This window comes from Tiliqua scincoides, chromosome 3, assembly GCF_035046505.1.
Source record: "Tiliqua scincoides isolate rTilSci1 chromosome 3, rTilSci1.hap2, whole genome shotgun sequence".
Taxonomy (NCBI): Eukaryota; Metazoa; Chordata; class Lepidosauria; order Squamata; family Scincidae; genus Tiliqua; species Tiliqua scincoides.
In genome coordinates this window covers 62,984,564-63,006,884 of record NC_089823.1, presented here as the reverse complement: position 1 = coordinate 63,006,884, position 22,321 = coordinate 62,984,564, and the positions used below count along the sequence as shown (strand labels likewise).

The window sequence follows — 22,321 nt, the reverse complement described above, 5'->3', positions numbered from 1 at the left end:
TTTTCAGAGCAAAGAGTGACGGATGCCAAATGTAACTCAACTAAGCTAGATTTCTGCAGGTTTTGTGCATCAAAGATATTTGTCTGCCATGATACTACTATTCAGGGCTTATATATCAGCTAGCAGCAGAAACTGAGTTATCATTCATTGGCCTTCAGACAGGCTCTCTTGTGCTGACCATAGCAATAATGGCCTACAAAGAAGCAGTATATACCAAAGTTTTCTACAATGCAAAACGTTTTAAGAGTCGCTGTTCTAAATGTGGAGGGGATGTTTTAGAATCATTTTAATAAACAAATAGGCATGCTTAAAAAATTATAGCTGCAGTTCTATACATAGTTACCAGGGAGTAAATTCTATTGAACACAGTAGGACTTACTTTTGAATACACTTACATAGGATTATGCTATTACTTGGGAGTAAGCCCCATTGGGTAAATGGGATTGACATTTGATTAAACATGTCAGATGCAAGCAACGGCACCAGGATGCAGGACTCTTGTTTTGTGTGCTCCCTGAGGCATTTGGTGGGCCACTGTGAGATACAGAAAGCTGGACTAGATGGGCCTATGGCCTGATCTAGCTGGGCTCTTCTTATATTATGTTCTTATGCATGGGATAGCACTGTGAATAACTGCTTAGCAGACCCTGAGTACAATCCTAGCCCATCATCAGTGCAATCCTATACATGTTTATTCATAAGCAAGGTCCACCATGTTCAATGGAGCATTCAAGATAAGTGTGTATAGGATTGCAGCCTGATGGTCCACTCCTGTTCTAAAGTTACGATGATAGAACTCATGTTCCACTGTTGTAAATGGTGCGGTGGTACTGTAAGGGGCATGCCACTGCTGAGCATGAGGGAGTCACCAGTGGAAACAGCTGAAAGCAGGTGATAATCTAGGGTAGTGCACTGACTACAGCAGCAATTTTCAACCAGTATGCTGTGGCACATTGGTGTGATACAAGTGGTCCACAGGTGTGCCACTGAAGTCTGGGGATGGGTCATTTATTAGTAGGGCCATTGGGAGACTCTCCCACCAGCAGCATGGTGCACTTTGTCAATTGCCAAAAAACTGACGATATGCCTTGACAATTTGTGCTGAAAACTAAACCCCATGTAAACATTGCTGTTTTGGGTGTGGCCAAGGGTCCAGTGTAAGACAAGCTGCCTCTTGCCAAATAGCTTTTTGCACTGAATGATGCACAATGTTATCCTTTCCAATCTCTTGGCAAAGGGGAGAAAAAGGGATGCAGATCTTGCTGTGGCTTGCCTCCATCAAAGTGGCAGTTGCAGTTGTCCCTGGAGAGCCACTGCCAGTCAGCATAGATAGGTTGATCAGTCCTTGCATGGCAGCCTCATATATGATCCTTAATTTACTGTAAGGTTCCCTGACTGCCTGTGGCTATCTAGGTGAGGTGAAGTTTTAACAGAAAGGAAGCATTTGCTTTTAATTACAGGACCACAAAAATTGATTTATATAAAACAATGCTGCTTCAGTAGTATTGCTTAATGTTCCTTCAGTTATGTAGCGGTAAGCGTCTGCAAGAACACTAGCTGTGGCTAAAATTGCAAGCTGTAATCCTGTCAGTTATTTGTCAAGCTACACACTTGTTGCATAATCTTCCACGTGTATTCAGATAATACTTTGCTTTTCTAAGCTGCAGCAGCCTGATTCACTGGATGATAAAATGTTTGAAAGCGGGCCATGGAACAACATAATCAACTTCTAAAGCAATTTGGTAGGAAAACTGGCTATTGATCTCTTTTCCACTCTTTGAACTGTGAGCGATCATGACTTGCTTTCTTCCACCAACATCTCTATTGAGAATTATATTTGGAAATGGCTGCAAACATTTTTTCAGGGAGCAAGAGGCCTGTAGGCATAAACAGCTGTTTGCTGAGCTGCGCAAGAGCTCTGCTGTCTGGCTGCCAGATGTCTTCACTTATATTCAGCCATTACAGCAGGATGATGTGGCAGAGCAGAAAAAAAGAAAGAAAGAAAGAAAGCATAAAAAGATTAATTCATAGATAAGCCAACGCACCAAATAGGACATTCATCGTGAAATGGCTCACCTCAAATAAATGTTTAGACACATAAAAGCAAAGCACCCTCACCCATCAGAGGGCCCACCTGACCAAGCCAACCACTGAACTCTCAGGGTCAAAGTACAGGATTATATGATATGCAAAATATGGCCTTGTATTTGGGGATGTGTGTTTTGTAAATTGTGTGTGTGTGTGGGGGGGTAACTGCATCAGGATAGGGGGTATTTTGCCACTGTCATGGTTTTGATCCTGATTGTGCAACCACCACCCTCAACACTCTTTTGGTTGTTGTTGGGGGGGGGGCATTCCTTTGGTTTCAATAGAACTCCACCCCCGCCCAATAAAAATACTATATAGAGGCAGCCATAATCAGGATTAGAATTGCAGCAGTGGCCAAGCGCTAAGACCCACTACTCCCCACCATGGTAGGGCACTATTTACAAACAGCAACAACCACCACCAAAACGTAAGGCTACATTAGACATTTCTCCTAATGTATAGTTTGGCCCTCAGTACAGATGGCACTTGGAGCCCCCAGTGAGCAATCAGGGGAGTAGACATGGAGCACTGTGGGGGTGACCAACACCTGGTAGGACCTTGTCATAGTAAATGCTTGAAGATACACAACAAGGAAAGCAAGTGCTTAGGCATGTTGTTGAATATCTATCAGAGGCTGATCTCATGTCTCTGCTTCAGTCACTGGCTGCAGTTCATACTCAGTTGAACTCAATATCTGAGTTCCCATTTATTTTAGTGGGGATGGATGGCACCCATGCCATGATCCCCTCAGTTCTGTTTTCTCTTAATGGAAGAAAAAGCATTTTCAGAGTTCGTTTACTGAAGGACAATAGTTAGTATTACTAAGTGCCACAATAGCACATTTGCTCTGATAAAAACTCAGCCATGTCATAACATAACATTAACACCGTGACTTTCTGCTTTTTGAAACAGATCCCACGTTATGGAGCACAGACCACGTACGCCAATGGTTGGAATGGGCCATCAAAGAGTACGGTCTCCCAGATGTGGACATCTTATTGTTTCAGAATATTGATGGGAAAGAATTGTGCAAGATGACCAAAGATGACTTCCAGAGGCTCACACCAAGCTATAATGCAGACATTCTGCTTTCACACCTGCACTACCTCAGAGAAAGTAAGAACAATCTTAAAAAAAAAATTGCATCCCTCTCACTTTCTACTGTAACCCTTGATTACAAATTTCTACTTCAAATGTTATGGTTGCACCTTTCTGTTAGTCAGCTTTGAATCAGGAAAATATAAACTTTTTAAAATAGTATAAATTGCTCTCTCCGTGAAGTCTAAAGATCCATATGAATGAATCCATATGAATTTGTAGCTATGTTTTTTCTGGTCACGTGATGTTTTCCCTCTTTCCATTACTGAAATGATAATTCTAAATAAGATAGATGACTATTAGTTTGTAAAGCGATTCCAGGCATGATTCAAAGTCAAACGCAAGGATTCCCCCCATGAGTGACTAGAGCCTGTATGTGTTTTTATTTTTTTAAATATAAGTAGCAGCTGGGGGGAGGGGCTGCAGTTTGGATCAGGACAAAGGGAGGACAGGGTCTTTCATACTTTGTACTCATTGTGATCCTGATCCAGACTTGGAGCCCCATGTGGTTGCTATTTATGTTTAAAGAAGCAAACATGCAGGCCTCAGACACACAACAGTTGTATTGGTTAGTTTGACTCTCGGTTTGTGCATTTTGTTCTGCCTAACGGAGTACTTTGTAAGGCCCCCATGGAAATAGGAGTTATATACTTTCAGGGTGAATAATAAAAGAGTCCCCTACACGCAAATAAACTGAAACCTGTAGGCCGTGTTTGGAGATAGGAGAAAAAAGGAGTAAATTGGTTACTTGAGGTGTACAGAACAATGTCGAAGGTCCGACGAATAAAACCTAAAATAAATTCTGTTTTAAAAATCAGGCAGTGCAACACCAACACGACATGGTCTTTTTCATAGGCTTATTTGTCACCGGGATATTTCCTGCTAATATTCTGAGCTAAATTAATTCCCTGCAGTATCGAGCAGTTTCTTAAACCCAACCCCACAAATAACAGAATGAGTGGGTGCTAGACTCACCTCTAAACAATCCTGTCAGGATAAAAGAAAATGGTTATGAAGATAATTCTGAATATCTTTTTTTTCTTTAAATTTTGGTGTTGCTTTTTGTTTTGTAGCTCCTCTTCCACATTTGACTTCAGATGATGTTGATAAGGCCTTACAAAACTCTCCACGGTTAATGCATGCTAGAAATACAGGTAATGCTGACACTGCTCCCCTTCCTCTAGGCCATATTTTCCAAGTGCAGGATTTGTGTTAAGCAGATGCATACTAATTGTAAATGGAAAAGGCGGCGAGGCTCAAAGGTGCAATGCTCTTACTAGCACTGGTGAGAATTAAGCACAAACAGAAGCATTTGCATGTGCACCATACACAGATAAGCCCATTTAGAGGCACATTAAATCTACCTAGCAGTGCTCCCTTGGGGCATATATTTGCCTCTATGGAACAGAATGTTTGTGCACCCAAATGCTTCCAGTGCACATGTGTACATGTCCATGGAAAGCACCTTCACCATTGTCTCTCATCCCTTCTCCCTATGAATGAAATGAAACCAAGGCAGGGAGCAGACATAAGTACACCTTGTGCTGTACCATTTCAGACTTGAACACCAGGTTCTACCCCAGGGATGTCAACTCATTTCATGCAGAGGGCCAAAGTTAGCATTTATGGCACCTGCTGAGGGCCAGAAGTAACATCACTAAGCTAAAAGTGACATCATTAAGCAGATGATGGCCAGAAGTAAGCACTTCGTTCTCACAGAGAAACTCATTAGCTGCAAATGACAAAAGAGAAATTGTGCAAATCATGTTTTCAAGATATAAGAGAGCCGAATTATAATGGGAGCCTGATAAATTGCTTCTAGGGGCTTCATGCGACCCACAGCCCTTAAGTTTGACACTCCTGTTCTAGCATACTCTCTGAGATAGTCTAAACCTCTGTGTATGTGAATTAAAAAAAAAAATCTCATAAGCAACTCATCATCTCTTACTGATAGAGGTTTATTGAGGAGTGGAATGGGTCCCCTGAAGAGCCATGGGAAACTTCTCCTGCCATTTTGCAAGCTCAGCCTGTATCCGAGCAGAACATAATTTAAATATAGGGGTATACCCAAATGTATCTAACTGATCAGTGCTGGTCTGGTCCCCTTTATCAACTGCAGTAGTTTCTTGAGCCACAAGTATTATTTCAGAGTTTATATTTGGCATGCGTTGTAGAACTGTCCAGCTCTGCATCCTTTCTAGGTGAGCGTTGCCACATCAGATGGAGATTATAGAGTATCCTTCCTCTTCCCTTGCTCCCCATGGCACATACTATGCTACTGCCCTTGCTAAATGCCCTTACATGGTGATAGGGGCAGGGAAAAAGCAATAGAGAATTGTATCACAACTGAACACTACTTCCTTCAAAGCCTAGTTGAAAGAAGACGCTTCTGTGGTTACATTCACATGCAAACCAGAAGCACTGAGAGAAGAAATAATAAGTGTCTCATTCTTACTCTGCCCATTCTCTAAGGTCTTTTGAGAAGGATGGGAAATTGGTATGTTGAAGGTGTGCATTCTGTCTAAGCATCTCACTCACCTCAGGGGATATACATGCAGTGCCTTCCTTGTACAAGACTCAGAAGCATGGAGGGAAGAGACATGAGTCTGTCACTTTTTTAATCTTCCCACTTCCAAGACTTACACAAAGGCATCCTATGTCAGTTCATATGAAACCCCTATGGGGTTTCAGTTCAGGTACAAATCCACTACCTAGTCACTTCTGCCCCATTTCTGAGCTGACTGACCATGCAGCAGCTGCTAGGATCAGATCATAAATGGGGAAAAAATGAACTTTTTATTGGTTTTCCAGTGGGTTACCCACTGCAGTCATGACTAAGCACCATTAAATCAATGATACAAGTTAGTCGTGACTCATTTAGCAGTCTAATTCAAAGTAACTCCGCAGTAACTCCGGAGTTACTCCAAAGTAACTTCGCAGATAGGCACTTCTAGGTGAGAAGTGGGAAGATGCACCAATGGGGCACATGCTGCATGAGTCTCCTTGGATCTATGCTAGCTGTTTTGCTGCTGCTAGTCCAAGAAGAGTTAAGGGAGAGGAAAGGGGAGAGGGAACAAGGATAGGATATTGGTATATCTCAGTACCACCACGAACCACCCCTCCTTCCCCTGTACTGCCTCCTCCTTCCCACCTAGAAAACTCCCCAGTTCCTCCCAAAATGTTCCAAAACAGCCAGCATCACCACCATGTGGCCATTTATAACAGCAGAATCTCTGTTCCACTGTCATAACTCTCAGTTAGGATTGGGCTGTTAGTCATGTTAATTTACAAATTCTGACTTTCTTAGGATATAACCCAGGATCTAGAAATAAACTTAGACACATTTGGGATAATTATAGGTAAGGAAACTAAAAAGGAACTCTTACTTTACGGTTGAAACTATACATCACATGTCAAGCTATGAAGACACTATACCTTTAATGTAATGAAATAAAAGTTTTGGGATATCTCATGATCATGCCTGAGGGTTTTATGTCATACAGTGACCAGAAATAACAGCTCTGTGAGAAACAGATCTTGACTCTGAGCACGTTTTTAAAGCTCAAATCGCTTTTCAGTCTGAAAGCTCAGTGATGTGTTTTGTACAAATGTGCTTGTATAATGTAAAATAACGTGAAATCAGTTCTCATATGTTGCTGTGCACAAATGCCTTCTCAGAAACAGATGTGCAATCTTTTTTTCCCTTTGTTTTCCTGCACCTTAAAGACTCAGCTGCACATACCTGCGATTTTTAAAACATGGCAAACAAACACTAACTTGAATATGAAGAACTCTCTGGATCATGTCTTCAGTCCCGTGTTTCAAAAAGATGAACCTTATAGTCTTTCTCTTTGTTAGCTTTCAGTGTGATAATCCTACATTTCTCCATGTGAAAAAAACTTTGAGGATTTATGTTGCTTCAAACTCCACCCCAAGTTCATGTGATCAAAAGCTTATCGGGTTCAATTTTTTTAAAAAAGCAACAGTAGATCTTCATATTCAGTAGATTAGAAGATCTTCAAAGTGCAAATCCTACAGCAATCAAATCTATTAGGTAAGAAGTAGATTAGAAGGTCTGGGGTCATAGATGGCCCACCACATGTCATCACTGTCCCGCAGAAAAACCAGTTCATGGTGAGTCACCACATAGCAGCAACTAGGACCATACAGGGTGAAGGAAATAATTGGATTACGCGATATGCCTGGCAGATCAAACATTGCCTACTTCGTCTTTATTAGGCAAGTTTATTTCACAAAGACAGGAAAAATAGATAATACATAAAAGCTACTGTGAAATGTGTTGAGGTGGTAGTATACCTTCTCCTAATTGAAAAATATGGACGTAATTTTCTTTTCCCTTGTTAGAAGAAAATTAAATATATTATCGGTTGAATTGAGCTAAACGCCTGATAGGGAGGTCAGATTCTCTCTGAAACTATATATAACTATAATGCACTTATTCATAAGATTTGTTTGAAGAAACATAATCAATGAAAATTGTCCTTATTTCTATTGTTTTCTTCTTATCTCCAGGAGGTGCAGCTTTTATCTTCCCAAGTACTTCTGTTTATCCTGAAGCAACACAAAGAATTGCCACAAGGCCAGGTATGCAGGAGGCAATTTTTTAATGAGCTGTAACCTAGTTTACTGATCTTCTTACCGTTCTGCTCTAGCACAGAATATTAGTACTAATTACAGGTGGGGTCTCTTTATCTGCGGATTTGCTCCGTCACAAATGCCGAATCCTAGGCATGCTCACTCTGCAGACCTCCCAGGTACAACTGGAACCTCATTCTGGTCACGTCTGGGAGGCTTTCTGAGCCTTGGAGAGGATGCGCACAATCTCGTGCAGCCTCTCTGAGGCTCAGAATGGCCCCGGAGCGATTTTCGGAACTCACCTAAAAATCACTCTGGAGGCTATCCTGAGCCTTGGAGAGCTACACAAGATGGTGCGCGTCCTCTTCAAGGCTCAGAACGGCGACGGAGCAAAGCTCCAGTTGCGTTCAGAACAAAGGTGTCTCTGAAAATTGCGGATTTCGTTATCCGCAATTTTCAGTATTGGGGTGGTGGTGGTCCGGGAATGGAATGTCAATCTGTCAAATGTTTCTGGCAAATTTTTGTCAGGTTCTGTTATCCCAGACAGATTATGAAAATATATGCTGTAATGAAAAGTCATAGAAATATTTGAGTTGTCAGGAAACAAACACAAATTGGTTTTATATACTGCCAAAGAATGGGGGGGCAACTTGGCAGAGGAAGTCTAGAGGGGAGGTATAAGGACCAAACTACACTTTACATTAAATGCATCATGTGGCCTTGTGGGGATTTTGTTTCTTTTATCAACGGTGCATGGGAGGAGGGCTGTGACTCAAGGTGAAACCATGGCAGGGGTTAGTCATGACCGTTGAATCTACTTCAGTAGCTTCACTACTCTGTTCCCACCATGGCTTTGATCCCAATCAGGTCCCCCTTTTTCATGCTGTTTTTATAGGGGGAGGGGAGTTACCCTTTCTTTTCCGTATAATTTTTCCCCAGTAAAATAGCATTGAGGGAGAGGTGATTGGGATCAGCAGGATTATTGAGTAGCCAGCTATAAAGAAGTGAAAAAGAGGGAGGAGATATTGGTGAAAAGCTTCTTCCTTCCTTTTTATTTCTTTTCACATTAGGAAAAAACTGTTCCAGACCTTCTAATTTTATGTAATTACAAAAGAAATTATGTAGCAATGAAGCATAAACGTAGGTATTCTTAGTTGAAAAGCACCAGTTCAGCACCAGTGAGAGGATATTCCCTGACCATCAGATGCTATCCAAACTCTTTTTTGCATGTTGCTCTGAATCCTTTGGAGTTTGAGAGATTTTTTTGCATGTTGCTCTGAATCCTTGGGAGTTTGAATCCTTGGGGTCTGAGAGATTCTTCATAATCGTGCAGCAGCATGACTCATTACTACTCAGAAAGCTTTTTTACTAGCGTGTTTGTGAAGTATTGCAGCCAAAATAACTTGTTAACATATTGACTAACATTGATTTTTCTGATCAAAAAGCAGAGCAAAGCAAAACCAAGGCAAAAATCTAGCTCTTCTGTTTTGGTGTAAGTCAATGGTTTTCAACTTTTTAGAGGCCCTGGAAGTTGCCGTCTGATTTATAAATGCCAAGGCATGTGGCTGTAATGGTGATTGGGCAGCAGTGCTCCCTCACCCCAAGTTGCAAGTTGTTTAATCCTTGGGGTCATGACCCACTGGTGGGTCCCAGACCCACAGTTTCAGAACCGCTGTTCTAAGTTAAACCAATCCTTGGGCATGTATTTTAGAGGTGTTGTATAGGTTTTGTTTCAAGTTATGATGCAGAAACTAGAGGGGAAACTTTCATTTGGGTACACCAGTGAACCAGGAATGACAAGCTTTTCATGTTAAGAGTGATTTTTCAGTATAGATCCGTTTGTCTGTGAATTTGCTCTCCCATTGCTGAAACTGGAACATATGGTACATTGTATTCAATCCCACATCATATGCCTCATGTGTAGCATATGTACCCTGTGACTGACATGTATACCTTGCCTAATAACTTTGCATTTTTTGCTATTAGGTGTGTAACACATTTTATGGTGAAGATTTGCCAGCTTTTCTTGTAGAGTTTAGTTCCTCCGGACATGATGAAATGGTTTCAGATGAAGTTTGCCCCAGATTAAATCAGCTAGCATATTCTTGATGGGAACCAGATTCTGAGGGGGGGAAAAAGATTTTGGTACAATTTCTAGCAGGGCTAAGCAATAGAACTTTCTTTTAAAAGAAGAAGCAAAAAAATCCATGTGAGGAAGTCTTGAGCCAAAAAAAGATTTTCACAGTGTAATCACACTTAATACCACTTCAGGTCTATAAGAAAAGCTTGTAGAATAACCAGTGTTTTTAACTACCGACTCTTGCACACAGATCTACACAAGTTTGCAGTGCAGGAAAGGGGGAGAAGTGTTACAATGGTGTATTTGATGGCAATTGCATAGTTATGTCTGTGGCTGCAAGTATGAGATGTATGCTAATGTAGAATTTGGAAACTCTTGAGAATGAGAACAAGAAAGCCTCAGTTTAAGTGAATGGAAAGCCAGTCAACAAACGTGGTTGTAGCTCCAAGAAGAGATTATTTTACAAAGTGGCTGGCTGTTGGACTGCCTATTGCAGGAATGACATAGAATTTAAATTGCAGCTGTTATGATGAGTGCAATTGTATTGCCATCCAGTACACATCTTATATCACAAATTGAGTGCACATGGGGCAACTTTCTACCGTAATTTCTGTCATGGTACATTCTGTCATGGATTCTTGAGGTGATTTTTTTTTCTCTACACAGATATACCTTATGAACCAGCTAGGAGGTCAGCTTGGACAAGCCACAATCATCCTGCTCCCCAGTCAAAAGGTATAGAAGCTACTTTCTTTCATGCCAAGTAAAAATCCAATGGAAAAATCATAGATACTTCTGAAGAACATCCGGGGATAGCCACCATGTCATTCTGTTGCTGCAAAACCAATAGGGACTTGTAGCACCTTAATTAAAGACAAACACATTTATTTCAGTCTAAGCTGTCATGGACTACAGTTGCATCGGATTCATGAAATGTTGTCCTCATACTTAATATCCAACAGAGGACGGAGTGGATTATAGTTAATGAAAGCTTATGTTAAAATAAATTTGTTACTCTTCAGAGTACTGCAAAACTCTTCATTGTTTTTGCCTCAGAAGAATGTGATTCTGCCAACTTGATGTCAGCCGCAAAGCAACACAGTTAAGATTACTTAAAGGGGTATCAAATCAATGATTTGAGAATGAAACCCACAACATTTGTTGGAACTTCTCTGTGGAGTCCAGAGTGTACCATTTCATTGTGATCGACATTGTAGCCATCCAATTGTAGGTGCTTGTTCTTCCAAAAGCAAACGATTAATTTTGTGTTATTTCTTTGAGATACTGTTCAATTAACAAGTATTTAAACATTCCGTAGTCCATAGTTAGCACAACATTAATGTAAAGTACATTTCTCCTGAAGTGATAACTATTCTTCGTCTTACAGATCATTTTAATGGGTTGTCTCAAGCTGCAACCAATGCATTCTTTTTTGTTTTTCTAGCTGCCCAAGCATCATCTTCAACAGTGCCTAAAACAGAAGACCAGCGTCCTCAGCTAGGTGTGTCTGCATTTACTATCATTATTTCAGGACTATTGAGGATAACTAGAATGTAATTGGTGGATTAATGTGTCAATAATTTGAGCAGAGCAAAGCATTAGGAAAGTGTATAGTTGCTAACTTCAACAGAATAAAGAAGGCTGCATGGAAGTCAGTGGAGTATAAGATGCCTCTTTCCCCTCTTTATAGCTGCCTGTGGGGTATGGCTGCAAAGGTTACTGTACATTACAGTCTGTTGTGTAGTTTCAGAGGCATTGAACTTGTCCTGTAATGAAAAAAGTGGCAATCATCTTATTAACTCGTGTATTTATTTACAACAACTTTTTTTTGTTGCTGTACCTTTGTATCAGTGAAGAAGACTTTTTTATTCTTGAGAGAAGACATAATCTAGACCAGCCATTTTCAACCTTTTTCAGCTCATGGCACACTGACAAGGCACTAAAGTTGTCAAGGCACACTACTACTTTTTAATTACATTATTATGTTAGAATTAATTTAATTAATATAACTAAGGGCACAAGCCTAACCAGGTCTGCTCAGAAGTAAGTTCTATTTTGTTCAATGGGGCTTACTCTCAGGAAAGCGTGGTTAGGTTTTGGGAAGGTTTTGAAGCAAAACCTGGGAAGTTTTTGAAGCAGGTCTGTTCAAACTGTTATCAACTGATGTGCTCTGATATGCCAGGAAGTGGCAAAGAGAGATGAGACTGAGCACACTGGAGAAATAGAAATATGCTGTGAGGGACAGTGAGATGATGTGGCTGAAACAAGTGCAGGATTCACTGGGGTGGGGGGAGAGGGAGAGAGAGAGAAAGGGAATGGGAAGTACCTTCTGAACTTTGGAAGGTGGTGATGAGGGAGGGGAGGGACGGAAAGAGAGGGGTGAACTGCAATTATGATGGGGGGGTGTGCAGGAGGGGAGGAGGTGGGGTGGGGGGAAGAAAAGCATCACTTGCCTGCTCATTTACATAAGAACATAAGAACAGCCCCACTGGATCAGGCCATAGGCCCATCTAGTCCAGCTTCCTGTATCTCACAGTGGCCCACCAAATGCTCCAAGGAGCACACCAGATAACAAGAGACCTGCATCCTGGTGCACTCCCTTGCATCTGGCATTCTGACATAACCCATTTCTAAAATCAGGAGGTTGCACATACACATCATGGCTTGTACCCCGTAATGGATTTTTCCTCCAGAAACTTTTCCAATCCCCTTTTAAAGGTGTCCAGGCCAGTCGCCATCACCACATCCTGTGGCAAAGAGTTTCACAGACCAACCACACGCTGAGTAAAGACATATTTTCTTTTGTCTGTTCTAACTCTCCCAACACTCAATTTTAGTGGATGTCCCCTGGTTCTGGTGTTATGTGAGAGTGTAAAGAGCATCTCCCTATCCACTCTGTCCATCCCCTGCATAATTTTGTATGTCTCAATCATGTCCCCCCTCAGGCATCTCTTTTCTAGGCTGCAGAGGCCCAAATGCCATAGCCTTTCCTCATAAGGAAGGTGCCCCAGCCCCGTAATCATCTTAGTCCTCTCTTTTGCACCTTTTCCATTTCCATTTCCATTTATTCAAGAAAGAATGCAACCAGGTCTCTGTACGTCTACTCAGAAGTAAGCCTCATTATAGTCAATGGGGCTTACTCCTAGGTAAGTGTGGATAGGATTGTGGCCCAGCGCCCTTCCTGCCAAAGCCTTGCCAGGGGAGGCAACAAAGGCAGGGTCACTTTGGGGCATTGCAGACAAGGAAAAGGGTCTCTCCAGGACCCTTGCCAGCCAGCTGCTTCTGGCTCCTACCTGCTTCCACCTTCAGGCTCGCTCTCACTCTCACTCCTTCCTTCCTCTCGCTGCTCGCCCTCACTCCCTCCACGTTTCTCTAGCTGGCTGGCTGGCTGCCCAATCAGTGCCCGGGGCAGGCACCAGCAACAGCAGGAGCGCTCAAGCCCCTGCACGGCTGCCCCTTTCTCTCCTGCTGCTCCTGAGGCTCCAAGTCGTTGCTTCTCCCCCACGCGCAGCTGCTGCTGCTGCCGCCACCTGACTCCTTGGACCCGCAGCACACCTGAGGCAGCCTCACGGCACACCAGTGTGCTGTGTCACAGCAGTTGAAAAACGCTGATCTAGACTAAGGGCCAGACTACAAATTGTGTTAAACATATAGCTTGGAGCTGCATGTTTGATGATCGAATAGCAGTTGGTGGCAGCATTACAACTGAGAACATGGTGTAGAGCGAAGAACTCCTCCCAAGTGCTATTTCCCCTGACAGGGAAGCTCCTTTTTAGCACCAAGGGGAACTTCCCTCCTGTGGAAAAAACAGGTGGGGGCAGAGGTCTGATCCAGATTGTGACAGGCGTTAAGGTTAACGTACCCTGTCCCACATCACAGTTCTGATCCTACAGTTTGTCTCCTATTTAAAAAAAAAAAGAAAGACCAAATTGTATTTTTAATGTCATAAACGTAGTTTGTTCCCACATGGGCCGCTTCCTGATCCTCCTACCTCTGTCTGAATCGCCCCCCTTTATTTTTTAAATATCCTTATAGCATTAATTCTGACTTAAGGTTATATCATCACTACATTAAAACAGCTTTACTATCATTGTTACCTAGACTTACACGTGTGTATGCGATTTAGCTGCAAGCCTTCCTTCATCTAGCCAATGTTAGTCACGGTTAGGATTATATTATAATTGTCATTTTCAAGCCAAGTCTTGGTGTTGTAGTTATTTCTTTTAATTGATATAACTTGCCTTTTCTAGCATAGAATGCCAAAACTGATGTGAAGGAGCTTGACCATATACATTTCCATCTCACTTATATTTTAAAGACATTCTTAACAACCTTATAACATTTTGATTCATGTCTATTGTCTGTCTTTTTTATTCTTTAGATCCCTATCAAATTCTTGGACCAACTAGTAGTCGTCTTGCAAATCCAGGTATGCAAGGATTCCTACCTGCAGAATTCACGTAGTAAGCAGTAGTGTAGCTGGGGGGGAGCAAAACAGTAAATACTGCGGCAGCCACAATACGCCATGTAAGCAGCCCCTCCCACATGCCGTCAGAGCCATTGCAGGCAGCAACGGCAATGCACACAAGCTCCTGCACGCTGCTATTTCTGCCTGGAATGGCTTTGATGGTGAGTTGGAGGAGCTGCTTACACAACACATTGCGGTGGCCACTTACACAGTGCATTGCATTTTTAGCTACGCTACTGATAGTAAGGCAAATGTTGTACACTTTTGTCCAGTTCAGATTATTTGTTTCTAACAAAAGGTCATTACTGTGGTCATATTCAGTGAAGCAGAAAAATAATACCATACTTTTCCCTAAATATTGGAAGTGGATGATAATGTTTTGCCAAAATTCTTTTTCTGTTCTAGGTTTGGTTCCTATTTCAGAATGAAGTAAAGAATTTCAAAATAATATTTTGGGACAATTTCATGTAAAGACCATACTCTATCAGATTCCAGAGATGGGCAGCCCAGTACTAAAGGCGGCAACGCCACTAGGTGCAGCAGCACCAAAGCAGCTGCTGGAGGTCTTCTCGGGGGACTTTTGTCCCTTTCCCCCGGAGAAAGCCCCAAGCCCCGCAATGGGGCTCCTCAAGTGTGTACCAGCTATTTTGCCAGCGCAGACTTGAGAGACTGTCGGGCTATCCAGCTCGGCATGGAGTTCAGAATCCAGCAAAGTAGAGCTCCTCTGTTCCCACCCGCCCTGCCCCACCTTCCCCCTGCTCCGGAACGCCTTCCCCCACCCCTGAGGCCCTCATCACTACCCAGAGCTCTTACCTAGCTCCAGGCAGCATCCAGCTGATGCTGGGCCAGCGCTGACTCCACACAGGGTGTACCAGCGTGCCTTACGGCATATTTGCAACACCCAGCACCTGTGGTACGCTTGTACCACCAGCACTGAAGAACTCAGGATTGAGCTCTCATTGCCTTGAACTTACTCTTGAATTTTAATCTCTGAAACATTGCTCATATTCCTACTTGAAATGAAGTGGAATTTGGCTTTCCCAAACAGAAAAACAGTGTGTTAGAGTACAACCTTTAGAACATGGATTAGCAGTCTAATTTGATTTGTAGGCAGTCTTTGTTTCCTAGTAAGGATCCAGCATTTCTGAAAATATAAACCTAAATTGTTTTAGTTATTACTTTACTCATTTTTCTTGATATTTTTTCTACCCATAGGGAGTGGGCAGATACAGTTGTGGCAGTTCCTGCTGGAGCTCCTTTCAGATAGCTCCAATTCCAATTGTATCACCTGGGAGGGTACCAATGGAGAGTTCAAGATGACCGACCCTGATGAAGTTGCCCGGCGCTGGGGGGAAAGAAAGAGCAAACCCAATATGAACTATGACAAGCTCAGTCGTGCTCTCCGCTACTACTACGACAAAAATATTATGACTAAAGTCCATGGTAAGCGTTATGCCTACAAGTTTGACTTCCATGGAATTGCTCAAGCCCTCCAGCCACATCCTCCAGAATCATCCATGTATAAATATCCATCAGACCTGCCCTACATGAGTTCCTACCACGCACACCCCCAGAAAATGAACTTTGTTGCTCCCCATGCTCCTGCTTTGCCGGTCACTTCCTCCAACTTTTTTGCCGGACCCACTCCATACTGGAATTCACCAACTGGAAGTATCTACCCTAACACTAGGCTTCCAGCCACCCATATGCCTTCTCACCTTGGCACTTACTACTAAAGGAAGAAAAATATTTTAAAAAGACATTTCTCCATGGAATACAATGAATTGTAATGAATTTTTTTTGGAGAACATGAACAAAAAGTGCCTAAAGACAAGGTTGACTGGGAACAAAAGATGTCTTATAAAAATGCTTTTTAAAAAGGATTACCAGAGAGTATTACGTTGAAAGATACTACTATGTAAAGTATGTTGACATCAAATCTGCAGTTCAAACAATGAAATAATTGTTCTTGGAAAAGGTTTGTAATGATAAACTACAGAATGAGGGAGGGATGTCAGAAAAGGTCTATAAGCTTATGTGTCATGTTTGATATCATGTTAATGCAAACTGGGATTCTGCTACAGCAATATAAGGATAATTCTATTATGATATAAGATACAGTACATGAAAATGCATAAAGTACTACCTGTATTTTTCTGAACAAAAATACAGAACACGCATACTATTTGTCTGGAGCAGAACCTGATATTGAATGCAACCATTTTATGTGGGATAGAATTTAATGCATTCCATTATTAAAAGGGAGGGATCCGCTATTTCAAACTGTGAAGACAATGCAAACTTTAGGATTCCTTGATAGTGTTAAAGAGCTCTGAGCCAAACATTGGGACTGAGAATGTGCTGAAGGGCAAGTGCATGATTGTAGACTAAGGGCACGTGACACATCAGGAAGTTCTCCTGTGCAAGCCCTGTTGAAAAGAACGGGAGCTGGGCAAGAGCACTGTGTAACCCTGTGTCCGATACATGAAGTGAAAAGGTAATAGAGGAGGACAGAAGAGATAAGAGTGAAGGAGATGGCATTTCCCCTAGAGATGGGGGGAACTGAAAACTGGACAGTATTTGAACTATGAAGAATTCCTTGTTTGGACTTGAGATATATTGTGTTGAGTCTTATGCCATTTACAGTATTATCCAAGAAAAGACTTGATTTTTTTTTAAAGTCCCAAAACGGGAAGCATTAGTATCAGAGAATGCATCTCTTTATAAAATGTAGAACTGGAATTGTCTGATATTTAAAATTAACATTTAGAACCTCATTCTTCTTAAGGGCGTTTGTTTTTTACTGGTCGGAGGTCAGAGACAACCCTCAGTTGCCAAAGCCTAAAATCATATAGATATTTTTGTTAGGCAGTGCCAGGTTTTTCTTTTCCGAGTCGCGAACGCTGTGCGTTTGTCAGAATGAAATATACAAGTCAATGTTATTTTTTTTCTTTTTATATAATAATTATATATAACTTATGCATTTATACACTACGAGTTGATCTCGGCCAACCAAAGACACAGAAAGGGACAATCAGAAATATTGTGGCCTTGAATTTTAACTCTGTATGCTTCATGTTTACATTATGAACTTAACTAGTACTTAGAAAGCAGAATGTATGTAATAAAATAAGCTTGGCCTAGCATGGCAATTCAGACTGACACTGTAGTCTGCATTTTCATCTCTTTCTGATCCTGATGCCAACTATGTTTTCTTCCGAAGGTTTAATTTCTTTTCTCTTTCTAAGTGTCTTCAGAGGTTTTGTTTGCTTATGAATATCGGCAGTCTTGCAAAAACTAGACACCTGGCACATACTAGAGAGTAAGGCAAAAGGTTATGTTGATTGTTGATCAATTTCCCACACATTTCTACTATAACTGTGACTCACAGGCTAGTTGAAAGTGACTGCCAGATCTGGAATTTGGACTGACAGATGCTGTGAAAGGGCATAATTGAATTAGCATGTCATTACTAACATCAAGCTGCTAGTCTGTTTTTATTGTTGAATTTAGACCTGGAATGCCTCTAGGCCTAGAAGATTTGTTGATGTACAGATCTAAATGGGTGTTATGAGCATTCTAAAGAGGAGCTCATTCTAGAGAGGTCCCCAACTAGGGATGCCATTTGTGTGGTTCCATGACAGAGTCAAGCTGTTATATCAGCGAGAGCAGCAAAAGGCCAAAGAGCCAGGGGGTGGCAGCATGATCCCCTCCTCCTGCCACCCATTTTTTTTACAGGCCTCTACAAGTCCTTTGCGGGCCAGGGAGGCCACCTGTTGCCTCCCTGGCTGCCAGAAGGCCTTAGGGCTGCAGAGTAGTGTGCTGCTTCTCCAGCCCTCAGATGCACCTGTGGGAGTGGCACTTTCTGGTCCTAGCCCCAGGCAGCACAGGATCGCAATTGATCCTGCGGGGGAGTTTTGGCTCAGGAGGCAACCAGTAGGTAAGGGAACATTTATTCCCTTGCTCCAGAATAAACCCCTGAGTCTGGTGGGTCAACTTGGACCAGTGCCAGCTCTATAGCTTGTGCAAGTCCATGTTGACCCAGGAAGACAGATTAGGCCCGGGAAGGGGTACACCATTTGGTGTGCGCTGCTGAACCCGCCCCGCTTCCAGGCCTGATCCACCTCCTCCCTGCCCCTATCACTGCCCCATTCCACTCCCTGCGTGGCCTTACCAGCCCTGGTGGGTCTTCGGCCATCCACTGGTGCGCAGGAGCCTACTCTTGCCTCCTTGCCAGTGGTCCAGCAGCATGCCCCAGTGCAGCCTGCTTTGCAGCTGCCATAAAACAGCCTCCATCGGCATATGTTACACTGGCACCCAGTTGACATAGGATTGGGATAAGAATATGTGATATATCAATGGCTGTTTCTTGCAGGAGCAAAGAAATAATTGATTCAATGATGACATATGCATTTAGTTTTAGTAGACATTACTGGGGGCAGGAAGGCAAGAATATTTCTCAAACGGATGTACATTCTCCATAAATCTATTCCCATTTAAAGAACTGCAGCTAAAGTAATTTTTACCACTATCCAACAGCAGACTTCCCCAGCCCTATGCCCGGGGCAAAGGTCTGCCATGGCACCTCCCGCGGGCTGTTGCCACCCCCCGTGTGAACCCCCCCCTCCACTTACCTGAGCCTCATGGAGCTGTATGGGCTGTACAACCCTCATGGGCTGTATTGGGGAAGCCTCTCTGAGGTTCCCCAATGCTATAAACAGTGCTTCCAGGAAACTGGAAACACAGTTTCCGACCCCATTGGGAGCCTCAGAGAGGCTTCTGCAGGGTCCTAGAGGCTCGCGCCTGGGGCATTTGCCTCATCGAATCTAATGGTAGGTCTGCAACTGCCACTATCACCCATTGCTTATTCTCCCTGCTCCCTTTCCTCACTGCTTTTTCTTCCCAGTTTCTCACCAATAGCACACAGCCACTCTGTTCCTCTCCCCTATTATTTTTCTTAAATGTACAGTACATATCTAAACCTTCCATCAGCATAAAGAACCTGAATGAAAAAACAGTATGAAGATTTTCAAACCAAAACATGCAGAAAAGTACCCAAAATGTATTGTGAATCATCGTTTTTTAATGAGTTTTGAACTTTGGTGTCGACAATAATGAGCAAATATTCCCTTCTATAAATGTATGCTGTCATGCTACTGTAGCTATCCTCATTTTCTAATTCAACAAGCAACAGTTTTTATCACAAACTTTTCCTAAACTTGAATTCTCACAATATGTGGAACTTCTATCTGACCTTTTTGAATGATGCATAGTTAGGAAACCAACATGGATATGATTCTTCTGATATTGTTTTCTTATTGCACCTAACATTTATTGGAACCATTTCACATTTCATTGTGAAATTTTCAAATACGCATTTTATGTCCTCCGTTCCATATTTCATCTGTGGAATTAATGGAATTTACTCCTAAGCAAGTGTGTGAAGTATTGTGTCCTCTAGTGGTTATTCATTCATATCATATATATGAGCTAAAGGCAAGACCAATTTAGGTGTTTCATACTGCAAAGCACTATGGACAATCTCTAAACTGAAACATCATTCTATCTCATTTGTCAACTCTCATCTTGGCTAAGAAGCTTTGCTGACCTAAAAGACCAAATATTCAAATTTTAGGTTTCATCTTAAAAGACGCACAATACACAGCTTGCAAGAAAATGGAACTGCCTTTTGCTTGTATCTAGTATGATCAGGTTAATCCTTTTGACAGTTGATCTTAGTTCAAAAAAGTTTGCTAAAGTAACTAAGGTAAAAACTGCTCAAAACAAAAGCACAATCAGAACATCATTACCACTCAGATCAGGAGGAAGGGAGGGAGTGCATAAGACCAGATGTTTTTTTTGCCAGGTGGGGTTGGCATATCAGCTAATGGATTGTGTGATGGAACACAAGCTCAAATTCGATATATGGGCAGCCCAAACCTATTGTGGGCTTTCAGCAGAGGAACTCGTCATCTGCTGCTGTCATGCTTTGTGGGACTGCCAGCCCAAATGACCAGAGGTCCCATGTGCATGACAGGTGGTGTGCAAAAGCTCTTCTACAGCAGTTAAGATAGTAGCAGGGGCAGTTCATGGGTGGTTCACGAAGGATCTGGATAGGAAGCTGGGTGTGCAGATGGCAAGTGGAGGAGGATCTCCACAGTAGCAGTCCATGCCCAGATCCTATTCCTCCTTTTCCCGGCCCAGCATACCCTCTGAGTCTCCTTGGTCTTAACACCAACTAAATAGCTGGTGTCAGTTCGAGGAGACCATTGGCAGCTAGGCAGCAACTACTGATGAGTTCACTGTTTCAGAATTCTTAGTGAAGCAACGTTCTTCTTTTGAGAATTCAAAAGTGCTTTAAAATATACTGGTTAACATAAAGTGACTTAAGACAGCATCACAGTTCCTGAACTTTGAAGTTGTACAGAAGGGATGCTGCTTGTTATAGCACAGTGCTGCAGGGATAAGAAAGACTATATCAGTCAAAAATTATTTGTGCTGCATAGAAGTACAAGTTGTGCATCGTTATCCACTGGGGTTCCGTTCTGGAACCATCAGTGGATAAAAATAAAATCACTGGATACCAAATCAGGGGAAAAAAGCTTTAAAGACCCACTTCCAGGTTTCTTGCTCCTCCATTGTCACCCCATAATGTATTGGTACAGACACTACATGGCATTCAGTCACTAGATTATTCCATTAGATTCCATTATTCATCCATTATTCAAATTATTTCATTAGATTCCATTATTCACCCCATCTCGTGACTGAGAGCCCAATCCTGAGCTCAGCACTCCGGCTTTCTGCCAGAGTGCACTGTCACAAACGTGCCATAAGGCATGCCTGCCAGGCTTACCGCCGGGCCGGTGTCTGTGCTAGCTCAGCGCTGGCCGGAGCTGGGCTAGCACCAGGCAGGCACCCATCCTCTGCTGCTCGGTGGTCTCACAAACCGCTGAGCCGCGGCATGGTAAGTGGGGGTGGGGAGGGGGCAGGGAGGAGGCGTTCCGGGGAGGGGGGAAGCAGGCGGAGGGTGGAGAGAGGGCGAGAGGAGGTGTGATGGGGAGGCGGGGAAAGGGCGGGTGGGAGGTGTGCCGGGAGGAGACCAGATCCTCCAGATCCTCCACCAGATCCTGACTGTTCGTGTAGGGCTCAGCTTGGTGCCCTACACGCAAGAATTTACCTTACCACCGACCTTTTGGTTGGCAGTAAACGGAGTAGCCCATTGTGGGTCTGCTTCCCTTATCCAGGAGAAGGAGACAAAAGTCCTCTTCTCCAGAGGTGCTACCTGCAGTAGCCCAAGGCGCACAGGATCTGGTGGCAGCCGTTTTCGGTGCTGCCGAAGCTGGGCACTCCGGGCAGCTCAGGATTGGGCTGCCCATGCGGTATAGCGTCTATACCGATACATTCTGGGGTGACAATGGAGGAGCAATAAACCCGGAAGTAGGTCTTTGAAGCTATCTTTAACCCCAAGAAGCTTGCATCCAGTGCAGTTTTACAGTGCAAAGGTAGGAAATTTTATTTTGGTGTTTTGCCTTGTTACAAGGCATTTAACGGTGGGCCCCAGTATCACTGGTGAGTCAAATCAGTGGATGCCAAATCAGTGGATAATGAAGTTCCACCCATATATAGGACAAGCCCTGCACTATTATAGATGTGGTTACCTTAGATAAAACAATACACAATTCCACCCTATCTGACAGGGCAAGGATCAGTGTTGTAAACCAAATTCAATTATCATAGGTGCATAGTTGTTCCACCATCTCTTAAGGTCATCCTTTGTACCTTTTCTGATCCTGTAGTTCCTCTATTGCAAAGCCTAATGGCTTTGTAATGTATCTGCTTTATTAAAATGAATGGATAGTGACTTTGCCTGGACATTCCTCTTTTGTCACCATGTTGTTTACTCTTCACTTTTTCAGCTCATTGTTCCTTAACTCAATTCCAAACACTTAATAGAACACTCATTAGAACTGTGCTAAACTTTCACCATT

At 42.7% G+C, this 22,321-nt stretch overlaps 1 protein-coding gene across 3 annotated transcripts in view; it reads left to right on the top strand.

Annotated features, from left to right (window-relative positions):
- ERG (ETS transcription factor ERG) overlaps positions 1-21,264 on the top strand; it is a 104,570-nt gene extending 83,306 nt beyond the window's left edge. For 2 of the 3 annotated variants that reach the window (XM_066620719.1, XM_066620720.1), the window contains exons 4-10: positions 3,001-3,204; positions 4,260-4,340; positions 7,720-7,791; positions 10,529-10,597; positions 11,307-11,363; positions 14,244-14,291; positions 15,546-21,264. In XM_066620719.1, coding sequence (XP_066476816.1) covers positions 3,001-3,204; positions 4,260-4,340; positions 7,720-7,791; positions 10,529-10,597; positions 11,307-11,363; positions 14,244-14,291; positions 15,546-16,066 — 1,052 coding nt within the window. In that variant the 3' untranslated portion in view covers positions 16,067-21,264. The remainder of the gene's footprint in view (positions 1-3,000; positions 3,205-4,259; positions 4,341-7,719; positions 7,792-10,528; positions 10,598-11,306; positions 11,364-14,243; positions 14,292-15,545) is intronic. The other variant, XM_066620721.1, reaches the window with a different exon arrangement.
- The last annotated feature ends 1,057 nt before the right edge of the window (positions 21,265-22,321 follow it).